Genomic DNA, 14,773 nt, shown 5'->3' on the forward strand with positions numbered 1-14,773 from the left:
AATCCAGATTTTCATTTGACTCTGCTTCCCTTGCCTCGAAAAAACCCTCTCAAATTGCAGTATATGCTAGCCTGTTTAAAAAACATTTTTTGATACCTCCTTGGACATACCTTTGGCTGGTCCTTTTTTCGGTTTACCTTTTTATGTCAATTGGTTTTGTGTTTTATTTTTTTCGAATTATGAATGGACACTATGTCGAGGAGAGAACTTGCATTACTCATTTAAATGGAACTTTGGCCCCACTTTCCTCTTCACATTCTACACACAGATTAAAAAGAGACTTGACTTTGGTTAACATCACAGCATGGCCTGTTCTGGATGGAATCGCGTGGGATGCAGTTCGGTTTCAAATTCATGGCCCAACGGAAGTCGTTCATGTTCCTAATGTACTTAGAGTGAATATGGGGGATGTGGTGAAACAAAACATTCGGTCTGATGATTGGGATGTTAATGCTGTGGAAAGTTTGTTTTCTGATTTGAAATACTATGCTGCTTTTGATGCTGAGGATTTATATTTAGAATCTGCTAATTATGGTGAATTGTTCTGTTACCAACATTATGGCAATCACTTCTTACACAAAACATCTTCCCGAAGGGATGCTGTTAATTTTACTCAGTGGGAACATTGTCCGGCACCTACACAAGGGAGTTCAGAAACGTTTCTTTAAAAGTATACTTATTTCACTGACTTTAGTCAGTCCAATCCCGAGTCCTTTTATTTTAAATTTCACAAACAGCCACTGTCCAAGGTTAGACTTACCGATACGAAATTGTTGTATTCGAAGGCCTTCCTAGATCAATTAGTTACGGGGGGCTATGAGTTATGGAAGGAAACAATAGACCTTAAATCGGTTTGGGGTTCAAGGGCCTGGCAGGTACGAGGCACTGAGGCTTTGCACCGTGCATGTCTTATCCCGAATCATATGTTGTTTTTAAATGAAACCATTTCCCAGACCACATGCTTTGGATTGGCTACATCTAAAAGGTTAAACACCCCGTCTTTCCCGGAGTTGGAGGAATATGAGGATTGGAGTAATTTTACTCAATTGTCCATTAAAGATATACAGGCTCTGCTTCTTAATTCCTCCTTTAACATTTCCAGTATGAATCCTAAGGGTTGGCTGCTTTGGCACCGTAGTGCTGATTCTTGCCAAAGAAGATTTTTAAATATAACTGACGGTTTTAGGACTGTTAGATCTGATCCCCGGTTTGATTTGAGTCATACTGTCACCTCTTACTCTGTGGGCAAGTTGTGTCAAGCTTGGCTGAAACATTCAACCTTACCTGCGGTTAAGTATCACCTTTCCAAACTGAATGCAGACGTGGATTTGAATGATTTCATTAAAGGCCCAGCTAGTGGCAGGTCGAAAAGGTGGTTATATGGGGTTTACAATGAAATTTGGAAACTGTCACAGATTGAGGCTGCTTCACGCCTTAGGGCTATTGATCAGGCGAATCTTGAGAAAGTGCTTGCAGTTGTTGACAATAGCATTAACGTGCTTTCCTCTAGAATTTACACATTAGATAATATTGTGTCGTCTGTTGTTGATATTGTGCATGATGAAGTGTCAGTATTATACCATGGTCAAAATCAATTACGGTCAATCATGCAGTTTGCATGGACACTTCAGACTCTGAAAATGGGTAAAGTTCCCTGGGGATACATGAACGTTTCCTCTTTATTTGCACCGTTTAATTTGACAGACAAACAACTCTTGCTTTCAATGCGTGATGCTTCCTTTTCTATGCTACATATTGAAAGGTTGGAATCTTTACCTTTTTCTGTGGCAGAAGCCACTGCTGCTACGTGGCTTATCCACAGTTTAATAACACTGCCTTTTGCTTTATATAAGTTTTCAAATTGTATGAAATATGTGCCAATAGGTCGTTTTGAACCCTTAGGTAGCGGTTTTCTTCATGAGGTCTGGTCACTCCCATACACATACAGATGTTTCAAGGATGAACAGGAGGTTTATCTAACAGGGGATGAGTGTACTGAGACGCCAGATCATTCTTTAATGTGCAGACACATACAGTTACACGGTTCATGTAACAAGGACCGACCGAATATGGCTTGCGTTTTACAGGGCACGCCAGTTCCTGCTATCATCCCCACGTTTAAATTGTTAGAGAATGGTAGTTATTTAATGCTCAATAATGAAAACTGTTGTGGGTTAATTAAAGGTATAGCTTTCATAGTAACAGTAAGTGAGCGAGTTATTTGCTGCAGAAATGTTCTTTATCCTCCCACACGTGAACATAGGGAGTCTTCCATTTGGCCACAGATACCGACCTTGGGAGCAGAATTCAGCGGCATGGCTAGAATAAGAGCTCTTTTGTCCCAGAAAGAGGTGGCCTTGAGCTCGGCCCGTGAAACTTTCGTGCTTCACATTGCTAACACCCGTACGGAGGTTCAGGCTCTTTTAAATACTGATTTGCCTTTGCATTTCGGAGCCATGGTTCGTTCTATCTTTAACGCATCCTCCACAACGGGCCTAGCACATTTTTTTAAAGTTGTTAGCGGTGGTCTCGTGACTTCCTTTGAGAAGATTTTTGGAGTCATCCCTGCCTTCTTCCATTCTATTTTTTCATCCTTATTTGGAGGGTTCCCATTTTTACTTGCATTAGCGGCTGGCGCTTTGGTGGTTTTCTGCCTTTTTAAATATGGATGCCCTTCCTGTGCAAGACCACGCTCAACTGCTACTGACGCGGTTTCGCAACCGCATGCTTGATTATTATGGCACACTGCCGTTGGCGACTCTAAGCACGGCGTTTGGATTATCTTTTCGGTTCTCCTATTTCACCTGTGTCCAGCCTGTATTTCGCTGCCTGACCTGTGATTTCCTTTGGGCCATTGATTTGTGTCTCTGCGGACCGATTTCTTTTGACGTCGATTTTGATCAACTGATGAGTCCTATCATTGCTCACGAGTTGGTTTGTTCTGACGAAAGGATTATGGACTTGGCGGTGGCACATGGACTAATGGGTCCCTGGGATGTGTTGTCGGCAGCGCAAAATTTCTTGGAACGAAGTTTTCTTGAAAACCCACCGAGCTGTCCTCTGATGGTTATAGAGGATCCGGTGCTGGGAGATCACGTATGTTCCTTTCATCTTTTAAATTGGATGGCTGAACTGTTTTCGGATGAGGACAGTGACTTCCTCCTGGAGGCTGTTGCAGCTTACTTTTCATATACAGTCTTATCATAAACACTGCCTCAAATTGACATGCTGATTGATAGCATTTCCTTGATTTTATTGACTTTTGGTCAAGACATTTTTTTTGCTTGCCTATTGGCTTGAGCCACATTATACTTGTGGGCTATTTTTTAGCATTAGTTTTTATAATTGAATTTTTATTCATGCTCGTTTATTGTTGGATTCTGCTCTCATGTGATGGCACTTCTGTTATCTTATTTAGTCCGTTCTCGGATCATGGGGGGGTGTTGTATAGCTCCTATATATCCTTATATCGTGTTAAGTTAGCATAGGTACATTTGAGATTTAAACGCCATTTTTCCTTTCTTGCAACTTCTGCACACGACCCTTAATTGTTGACTTAGCTTTCAACCTAGTGATTTGCCGTGGTGTATGTGAGAATAATATGTTATTGCTCTGATATCAGTTTTGTTTAATAAACCATGTCTGCACGGAGAGTGCTGAAGTTTCAGGAGCAACACGATATGGTATTGTTATGAGGTCTGATCTCCACGCCTTCATAGTCATAACACAAGTGCAGCCTTTGCCAACTTGGGCTTGAGGCGGGATTGATATTGCTTTGCACGAGAATTGTTAACACACTTGATGCGGTGCACATGCAGAGAGAGCTGGTGTATGCTGATGTGATTCCTTCATGCTAGGACACTAAGGTATGGGCCCGCCCTAAAACAACCCAAAGAGACCTTCTTAGCTAATAATATAATATATGTGTTAGGGAGGGTGAGATATAAGTGTTGTTAACTCTTATTCATTACAGCATGTTAACATGCTGTCACCATTCGCTTTTTATGTCTTAGTAACTATGCTGATAATTTTGCTACTGATAATAAGTATACTTGTATTATCTAAGATACTGCGCCTGAGAAGACGGCATTAGTAAATAAACATTTCAAATGCACATGTGTCTTCTTTACTCCATGTTCTGGTTTGTAATGATAATATAACGAAAGAGTGTTCATGAGTTCCACGTACCCTGAGGTACTGTAAGTTCATGTTCTGGTTTGTCTAAACATTGGAAGTTTGATATGTCCAATGAGACACTGTAGCTAGCTCGGTAAGGGGTGAGTTGGTTGCTAAGGTAAGTTTTGGGACACCCTAATTTGCCGAGGTTCCACTCCTCTGTGCACAGTTCTGTGTGAGTACAGAAACCCTGCAACATCACTGTGCTGCAGTGACATCCCGACGAGAGCCCTGCCACTTATTTCTTTACAAATTAAGCACTGGTGTAGTTACCAAGTTTCACTATCAACTACCTCAATAGAACTCAATGTATGATATTGGATATATGAAAGGCTGAGCCTGCCAAGCATGTGGATTGATACAATAAGCTTTCTGACTTGCTACTGCCTCAGTGGCATAAACATCGGAGCCTAAAATATATCAACATCACAATTAGCCTAAGATGGTGTTATCTTCATGCCCAATTTTTAAGTGAGCCTGCTCACTCTTCCTTCTCTCTTCCTGAAACAACAAATCTCTTAACAGAGACTGAACTTAGAAAACAGACCTGACAGTCATGCGGCGGCTGATGGCTTCAAAATGAAACATGGCAGCACACTCGCTTTCAGGTACACACATGCATGTTACTGGAGTGTCCTGATTGGATGGATATTTTCTAACAAACCCTGGGTGACTCAGTAGCATAGCGTGGGTTGCCAGCACCCGGGGAAGGTAAGTATTCCTCCACTTTTCCTTTAAAAGTTTGCACTCCTAAGAATTTTGCACCCAGGGCAACCGTCCTTGTGGCCCTGCCCACGTTACGCCACTGGGATGACTCAATCATCCAGTTAGAAGCATGTGTGTGTGGGTTTCTGAGATTTAATGTGGTGCTTACCATTTTGGCAGAGGTTGCCGCTGTATCCGGGTGCACAGATGCAGGCTCCAGTCACTGGCTCACAGCTGCCACCATTCTCACAGACAGGACAGATTTCCTGGCAACCCACTCCCCAGTGACTATCTGGGCAGTCTGGAAAGGGTAGAGTAAAAAAACAAACTGGTCACTTGAATGAAACAATATCTTGCGGTGAAAGACACTGCCTAATAATCCATGGAGACACGTGTCGCCCCAGGTGACAAACAGCTGGTTTTAGGTGTCTAACCAACAGGCCTAGGTTGGAGCATATGGCAGCAGCAGGAAACACAATATGAATAAGCCAAGCATACTACATAAAGAAGTGGACTTTTAGCATCCTTCTGAAAATCAGAAGTTCGGTTTTCAGTTGAAGATCCACTGGGACCGAGTTATGGATTTAATTAAAAGAGCATTCTATTTTGTGAGAAGGGAGTGCGGTGTAATTTGTGAAACAACCAAGAGGGATTCGCGTTGATTTTTGGTCTCTTACCTTTGCCACAATCTTGCCCAGATTTTCCAGGGGGACAAATGCACATCCCACTGACTCTGTCGCAGGGCGCCCCACCACACGCGCAGGACTCAAAACAGTTGACACCGAATTTCCCCTCTGGGCACTCTACCGAAGAAGAAAAGGAAAGAGGAAGTGATGATTAGCACAACGGATAGAGCCTGAATCTATGACATGACAATGGTAGTCACTTCTGATCTGGCTACGCATTCCTACAGTTTCTAACTCAGTAACGTATAACCATAAAAATGGATACTACCATTAAATAATGACTCTCAACTCACAGTTCATTCCCCAAAAGAGAGTCACAAATACTGTACCGGCATCAAGAGTTAAAAGAACATTTATAGATCTTTTTTTCCAAATGATGTCCAAATTTTTGCCCGCTATGCTTCCATTGTGTCTTGCTCCACATTTCCAAGTCTCAAATCAATCAACAGGGCCAATTCTTTCATGTATAGTCTGTCTGGCCATGTTTTAGTAGCTAATTGAGATATCTCTCTTCGTTACGCCTCCCCTGGAGAGGCCTTGCACTTTGACGCATTCCCAAGTCTACCACTAATGGTAAATCTGGGAAAGAGCTAAAAAACATGGGCGGGTATGTGAAAACACCCACACTCCACCTATGGAATGCCTCCCTAGAGCAGAGTAACTCAACGCAGCGATTTGTGCAGCTTTGCGTTACTCCAGTTTATCAAGCCAAGCAGAGCGATGCAAGGTGGCCTTGCATGGCTTGATACATCTGACTTTGCCGAGCACATGGGTGAACAACACTATGAAAAATGTGGGCCCAAGTGTGTAGCCAATACCTTTAGGGTCATCTAAAATACCAAATGATCTAAATAATGTTGGTACCCGAAAATATGTAATCCAATGATTTTGTTTGTTAAATATTAAAATTAATAAACAGATTCTTGTATAGTACCTCCTAAAACGATGTAGGTAGTCTCCGAGCACTGGAATAACATGTGCCATTGTCGGATACCTCAGTGGTACTTCTTTTTATCAGTTTCAGAATGATGGTAGGATAGTCTGGGTTGATCCGCAGTGAGTAAAGCTGCGACCGTCCCATAGAATAGAAATAGCAGTAGTGCCAAAACAGAATGTTCAAAATATGTGTAGTCCAACGATATTCCAATGTTAATATCGACCTGCAACAATGTTAATTCCAAAGTACCTACCACCTACCTACATCATCTACTTACATACACATAAATAAAAGAATGGTAAACCTACACTTCTCTATGTACACTGTACTTGAGGACAGAGAAGTCGCTGATAACTGTGAAGTTGATATTTGTTATGGTCAATATTTTTCACCTCAATATACTACCATCATGGTTGTCAAAGCGACCCTCACTTGAAGGCCTTCACTCTAAATTTTGCCTTAATCATAGTTTCATGTTGTAACCCTCTAAAGCAACAGTTTTTAGCCTTTTGATGTCTGTGGAACCCCACTGAATCATCACTTAAACCTGCGGCCCCCACTTAAGACATTTCTAAGATTTGAAACTCAAAACCATACTCAAAAATACAGAAACAACTGCACATCAAGCAAATACACAAAATTAGAAATACTTAATTGAATTCATAAACAAAAAATTGAAAAATTGAAATTTGAATTAAAATAAGAAACTTAGACCTCTTCAAAATGTAGATTTTGATTCAAAAGGCAAAGCAATATCCTAAATTCTAGCATATTACTGGGTTACTAAATGCTCTCTTTTTGTTGGTGCTTACCAATGCCGCTTTCTTCTACTGAGGCCAACAGTTGACTATACCAGATTCAGGTTGCTGATCCCATGAGTCAATAAAGGACACCAACTTAATGTTTAAATTCCAATTCCATATTCCAACACATTACAACATGATTTGAAACTTTCATTTTTGCTTTTGTTTGTATACATACTTAATTATTCTTTTAATAATGTTTAATTTTCCAAGAGTCATGGACCCCTTATTAGGTTTCATGGACTCCCAGGGATCCGTGGACCACAGGTTAAGAACTACTGCCCAAAAGGAATACTAAGTGCAATGCCTTTCAATGGAAATTTTCAAATTGGAACATGAAGCTCATATCAGCAAAAAGTCATACAGGTCTGATCTGTGATTTATGCAGATAATATATTGGACCTATTCTAAATTACATAACCATTCTAAATTACAAACGAAACATTCTGTACTATTTGCAAAGAAGTTGTCAGAATAAGCAAATACCACCTATGATGATTGCTACCAACAAATGTTTCTTACTCAGCTGACTAACAATTTCTAATTGCACTTATAAATGTAGTTTGATTAGCTTCGATAATTTGAAGTAAAAACTGAGGCCAGTCAGTGGTGCCCCCTGCAAGGATTGGTGACAGGGCTCCCTGAAATACCCAGACTCTCACAGTCACTACCCACCCTATAAAAGTATTTCACCTCGCCCCCACATGGCATCAACAGGAGTACAAGTGGTGCATTAAGCATCAAAGAGAAAACATATCTATGTGGGATCAGCATGCTCTTCATCAAGGACATTGTAAACCGTGGTGTGTTCATATTTATTATAAAAATGGTTATTATTAATATTTTTTATTAACAAAATTGAAGCTTAGGGGTTTATTGTATGTGGCCCTTACAGATGCTTTAATAAGGGGGCATGTTTACAAGAGATGTTCCAGTTGAGTTCAAATTACATATATCTATAAAATTCAAAGACTAACGGGGTTATTTACGGGGGGCGGAGCTGGCTGATCCACCATAAACTGGTAAAACTATAACTCCACCAAATATGCGGATATGGTCTCTTTCTGAGGGCGCTGGAGTAGTACCTAGAAATTCTGAATCCCAGAGTTAAAGATATCGGCGATTCTGGCAACTCTGCATGGCGGAGTTAACGGGTACAAGTCAGACCTGTGGAAATGACAAATCACCAGGGTGACAGTAGGTCCATTCTCCATTCCCCTATTCTTCCCGCCCGCCCTTCCCCCCGTTAATTCACCTGGAGATTGTCTACTGGCAAGCTTCCTGGTGCTGACCCAGCCCAGAGTCTGACATGTCAGACAGAGGTAAATCAAAGCCGGCTATCCCATGCAAGGAGAAAAGCCCCTGTATGTGGAGGACATCGTTTTTGGGAGGGGTTTTGTGTTTTCAGAAACAAATCCCTAATTTAGGGTTTGTTTCTGAAAATCAAAAAGTAATTCCAAGACAGCTATAATAAAAGGGTGCCCAGTCAGCATCCAGTTTTGCCAAAAGTGCATCTATTGCACCAGTGAAGGCACATTTGTTAAAGAGATCCCTCTCGACATAGTAAAGAGGCTCCAAATTGAGTAAGTGGCCCTCCACTGTAATAGGAGGGCTCGGTGCTGCCCCTGCTTATTCAGAATAAACACAAAGACTTGCACTTGTTGAAAACAGAATTTCAACCCATGCCTCAAAAAAGAGCTATAGAAATGGGTGCAAACATCATCCTATGGCAACACTCCTACAAGCACTACCACCTCTAATGAGGAACATGGCATCACTGGGTCTCAAACAGCACATTTCTACATTCCCATTTATTCAAAACACTGCAGATTCCTCAGACTCGAGGTAGTCAGTTGCCACACTTCTGAGTCCTTTTTTTGGCCTTCTATCTGCATCCAGAATGTTTTCCAAATGCATGGCTCCGGTCACTGCCCCCCTTCGATGTCTCTAGGATATTAGGTCTATGCATACCTCGATGAATGGATGCTCAAGGGCTCGTCCATAAGCCCTACAACCAATTTGATAGCAGCCTCTACCAGACTCCTGATCAAAAAAAGCATGTCTCCTCTGACACCCTCAAAGAACAATCACGTCTCAGAAGCGCGTTGGCCCATAATACAGCATGGGCACAGAGGCAGAGTGTTTGCCTCATTTGCATGTGGACACGACCCTATGCAAATGAGGGAACACTTAATGTAGTACCAGAGCTGTATGTGAGCAGGCACTATTTGTGTTATAGAGCGCTGCACAAGCATGTTCACCCCACAGTGCACTGGAGAACCCCTGTGCGTTGCACCCCCTTGGCAAATAGGGCCACAGGAAGCGCTCTCTGAGAGGTGCTCCACACTCTCTAAAGGGGCCTTGCGGGCTCTACCTCACAGAGAAACCAGAAAGTTATTTTGTTTCTCTTTATTCTTGATACAAGAGAGTGCCAGGTCTGAGCATGCAGCACACTGCAGCTGAGCTCAGAGCAAGCAGCGCACTGCAGCTGAGCTCAGAGCACGCCGTGCACTGCAGCTGAGATCAAAACGTGCAGCACACCATAGCTGAGCTCAGAGCAGGCAGCTCGCTGCAACTGAACTCAAAGCGCGCAGGACACTGCAGCTGAGCTCAGAGCATGCAGCGCACTGCAGCTGAGCTCAGAGCATGCAGCGCACTGCAGCTGAGCTCAGAGCATGTAGCACACTGCAGCTGAGCTCAGAGTATCCCGTGCATTGCAGCTGATCTCAGAGCACACAGCGTTCTGCAGCTGAGCTCAAAGGCTGCAAAGTACGGCAGCTGAGCTCAAAACGTGCAGCACACCGTAGCTGAGCTCAGAGCACGCAGCGCACTGTGTAGGGAAGGTGGATACCTGACTATGGTTACCCCAGATTGTTTGCCTTGTGTTTAGCTGGTTTTCGACTTAGTGGGCCTGGGATCCTGCTAATCAGGGCCCCAGGCTATCTGCTCTCTCATAAAATGGACTCCATGTACCTTAGGTACATACCTAATTGGATATTGGGTCACTCTTGTGAGTCCCTGCATAGTGTGCCATAGGTACCCAGGGCACAGGTGCACCCAAGGCCTACCAGGGGCTGCAGCATATCTTATGCCACCCCTGGATGGCCATCCAAACTGACACAACTGGCTGATCACTCACCTGGGGCAAGGTTGTGTAATCACCCCTTGCTTAGGTATAGTATTCCTATACCTACCATTATATATAGACACATATGTACCTATAAGTCACTCCTATGGCAGGCCTTAACAATCCTGAAGGCAGAGTGCTTGGTTTTATGTAAGATGGTGCTCTAGCATGAGCTGAGCCTGTCTACAGCTTTCGGAACCATGTCCTTATAGATGTTCTATGATATAGCCATACCATATACTCTTAAGTGCATTATAATCCTCACGGTTGAATGCTAACTTTGGTTTGGCTTTATCAAAACATGTTGTGTAAGGAGTCATACGCTTTGGAATACTACCCCCTTGCCGGTTCTGGTGACGGGGGTAGCATTCCACCCTTCTAGAGGGAGAAGACATGTTGTTCCTACTAATCCCTGTTCAAGTTAACCAGCGCCTCAGCATCACAAAATGGATGCTGCTGCCACAGACACAAGTCTGACCTCCTGCTGCTGGGAGTCCTTCCAGCGAGGGAGGCTTGGACAATAGGTTTCCTGTCTTGGGAGGTGCTAGCACCACCACAGACAGGCCATAGTGTATTGGGGCAGGGAGGGCTGAATGAAATGAGACACTGTCTGGGGCACACCAGGTGTCCCATGCATGGTCCGGTTCAAACCGGTGCTGGGGCACTCCAGCCCCAGCTCTGGCGCGAAACTGGACAAAGGGAAAGGGGTGTAACCACCCCCTTCCCTGGTCCCACCCATAGGAGGGACCTAGCAGGTAATCCAGCCCCTAAATGTGGTATATAGGTAGGAGCTAAGTCCCAAGACTTTAGATTTATCCTGACTGAAACTTGAAACGAAACTCTGGACCTTTGACGTTCTACCTGAAGATAGAAGACTGAAGAATCTCCCTTGTGGTCAAGGAGTGACCACCCTGTGCAAGCAGGCACCATCAAGCGAGCAACGGTTTGCTTTGTCGACGCTCCAGCTGGAGCCCGAGCACAGAGCCTGACAAGACCCGGACTTCCAGACTTCCAACAGCCCGATCCACAGTCACAGCAGAGCTGAGACCCATGGAGGCGACGAGAGACGTGGGACCGCCATCTTGGAAAGCCAGCGAATTGCTTTCCGTGCAACTTCTGAGGCACCCTTGAAGTTGTGCATTGGGGATTGAGAAGCCCCAGCCCTGAGCACCAACTGCACCGAAGATCAGCCCTCCACACTCCACGAGTTCTGCGTGGGGCCCTTCTGCATTTTCCTGCTTGGCGCGTCTGTCCGGTCGCTTGCCCGTTGGCTAGTGGCCTCTGTGTAGACAAACCTTTGAATTTACCACGCTGGTCTGATTGATCCAGACTGGCCCCTGCTTCCCTGAAAAGGAGAAGCCCATTAGACCTTGCTGGTCTGATCCAGAAGCCATCTTCGATTCCTGCGTGGGTTGCCTTTGCCAAGGCTTGTTGACTCCAATCCGGAAGCTGACACCGCCAACAGCGAGAGCCTTTGTGGCACAGTCCGTATCCAGCTCCTGGTTGTCGTCGACACCTCCTGGTCCACGTGGCTGCAGAGACAAACTTCACAACATCACCTGATTGCTTTGCGACATCGCCTGGTTCCTTCCTGGTCACTGGCTAGTGACCCAGACTCTGTCCCCTCTGCTTTCAGGCACTCTTCATCCTCGATCCGCCCTTGGATCCACCAGACACTAATCTCCTGGTCGCCTGCAGCATCTTTCTCCAAGTCTCCATAGGAATCAGCGACGAAACCCGACACTCTTTGACACCTATGCACCCGCTTCCTGTGGGTGAGGTAACGCGAGTACTTCGGTGTTCCTGTCGGTATTGACTATCCTAGTGTCTAAGTTTTGAGTAGCTTTCTCCTAGTCCATCCGGAAGTGCCCTAAAAGAACTAGTTTCCAATTCTTTCATTCCCATTCTAACTCTGTGGTAACTCGCGTGTGTGTAAAGACACTGCACGCGCATCCCGTGGGCCTCCTACTCCCTATCCTTTGGTAGTACAGCGTAGCCCCAGCGATTCTCCAGGCCCTAGGCCTATCCTTTGTTCGTGACGTGGTTCTTATACCACTATTTTAGTATATGGTTTGAAGTGCCCCTAGGGCATTACTGTATTTTGTGCAACTTATTGTATGATAATTGAGTATCTTGTTATGTGCTTGTGCCTCTGACCTCATAAAGAGTTCAGAGGATTAATTTAGTAATAAATACATATATTTTGTATATATAACGTGTGTGGTGTCCTTTCACTTGGTATTAAAGGGATTGCATATGGTAAAACAGCTGGCTTCACATGCCCTCTTGAGTTTAGCCTAAGACTGCTTTGTCCATGCTACCACTAGGATAGCTGGTCTTTAAGGTTGACTTTACAACCATTACCATAAGGGTTGTTTGGACTGATACAGGGTGCCCACTAGAATAGTGGACATCACATATCAGGCTAACTTCTCACACACTGCAGCTGAGCTCAAAGACTGCAGCTGAGCTCAGAGCACACAGCACACTGCAACTAAGCTCAGAGGATGCAGCGCACTGCAGCTAAGCTCAGAGCAGGCAGCGCACTGCAGCTGAGCTCAGAGCACACAGCGTACTGCAGCTGAGCTCAGAGCACACAGCGTACTGCAGCTGAGCTCAAAGACTGCAGCGTACTGCAGCTGAACTCTAAACGTGCAGCACAACATAGCTGAGCTCAGAGCAGGCAGCGCACTGCACCTGAGCTCAGAGCTCGCAGCACACTGAAACTGAGCTCATAGGATGAAGCGCACTGCAGCTGAGCTCAGAGCAGGCAGCGCACTGCAGCTGAGCTACAGACAAACACACTTAAAAGCACAGACAAACAGGAGCTCTCTTCTTAATGCAAGAGACTGATCCCCTCCCCCAGCACCCCACTGTAAGGGGCGTGTTACGCCTCTGGTCCTAGTGCAAAAATGCAACTCACAGCTCCTGGCTGCAATTTAATTCTCGGATGAAATACCTCAAAGAACGGGCTCGGGAGTGGAGGGGGGGGGGGGGGGCGTAGTGTAGATTCTTTTGGGGAATGTATCTTTTCTAATGTATTTTGTAATGGTTGTAAGATGTGTGGGACAGGGGCCTCAATGTGACCTCAGCAGCAGGGAATGTGATTGACTTCCGTTTGGAAGAAAGGGGTAATTGATGAAGGGAGTACCACATGTTCAGCTGTATTTAAATGCTAATGTCATTTGCTTCAGACAATCTCGGGCCGGAACACAAATTGAATTTCCTGAAAGGAACAGTGTAGGGATGTCACCTCACTGAAGGAAGCAATGTTACCTTCTCTACGATTAAAGACGGCTGTCTACATGTGTTGCGAGCACAGTAAAATGGAATGGAGACATATTTGTTAAGCAAATTAAGAATGATACCACAAAATTAAATACGCCTTTGATTTTTATTAAAATGAGAGGACAGAAAATAAGAAACGTTATTGAAAATGTAACCCCACTTGGCCGAGACTTCCCTCAAAAGTAAAACAATCACCCTGGGAATATGAAACCTAACAGCTCTGCAGAGTTCCTTGTGCATCCAGCTTCAGGCAGCAAATAAAAATGTCAATATAACTCTTGCGTTTAATTTTCCTGTTAGAGAGAGAGATTGGAGTTTTGTGGTGTAAAGTAGTATAGAGGGTTAATATGCCTGCTGCAAAGAACACGTACCATACAGATCAGAAATCTGTATTGTGTATGGATAGCTGGCACAGAGGTCCTCGTGTTACCGCAGTGCGTAAAATACATCCCTAATATAGAACCGCGACTGTTACCGACTATCATCAAAGAGCTGCACGATAACTGCAGAAAACAGGACGTTATATTTTTCCCCCAGTCTTTAATTATCTATTCCTAATGTTGCCAAAAAGTGTTTGTTTGGGTAGATAGACATTCTTAGTAGAACCAGTCTTTACCAGTGCTTTAAAACAAATGAAATGTTAGTATGAGAGGGGCTATGAAGACATGAGGGGCACTTTTGCCCAGTGGTTGTCAGTAAATCCGAGGAGAAGGACAATGGGGGTGGGGTGGGGCAGTGGCGTCACTAGGGTTGGTGTCACCCGGTGCAGGTAACTCAAGGTGTCACCCCCTCACAACTTACCGGATGGACCATCTCACCCTCTGCCTGCACCATGTCCCCTCTGCCTGCACCATCTCCCCTCCGCCTGCACCATCTCACCCTCTGCCTTCACCATCTCTCCCTTAGCCTGCACCGTCTCACCCTCTGCCTGCACCATCTCCCCTCTGCCTGCACCATCTCCCCTCTGCCTGCACCATCTCTCCCTCTGCTGCACCATCTCACCCTCTGCCTGCACCATCTCCCCTCTACCTGCGCCATCTCACCCTCTGCC

General features: G+C 44.6%; 1 protein-coding gene across 1 annotated transcript in view; it reads right to left on the reverse strand.

Moving 5' to 3' along the window:
• LOC144754551 (uncharacterized) overlaps nucleotides 1-14,773 on the reverse strand; it is a 484,785-nt gene that overhangs the window by 148,428 nt on the left and 321,584 nt on the right. The window contains exons 15-16 of the mRNA XM_078642483.1: nucleotides 5,559-5,684; nucleotides 5,051-5,182 (exon numbers count right to left, since the gene is read on the reverse strand). Of these exons, the coding sequence (XP_078498609.1) occupies nucleotides 5,051-5,182; nucleotides 5,559-5,684 (258 nt within the window). The remainder of the gene's footprint in view (nucleotides 1-5,050; nucleotides 5,183-5,558; nucleotides 5,685-14,773) is intronic.

Source organism: Lissotriton helveticus, chromosome 5_1 (genome assembly GCF_964261635.1).
Source record: "Lissotriton helveticus chromosome 5_1, aLisHel1.1, whole genome shotgun sequence".
NCBI classification, from domain to species: Eukaryota; Metazoa; Chordata; class Amphibia; order Caudata; family Salamandridae; genus Lissotriton; species Lissotriton helveticus.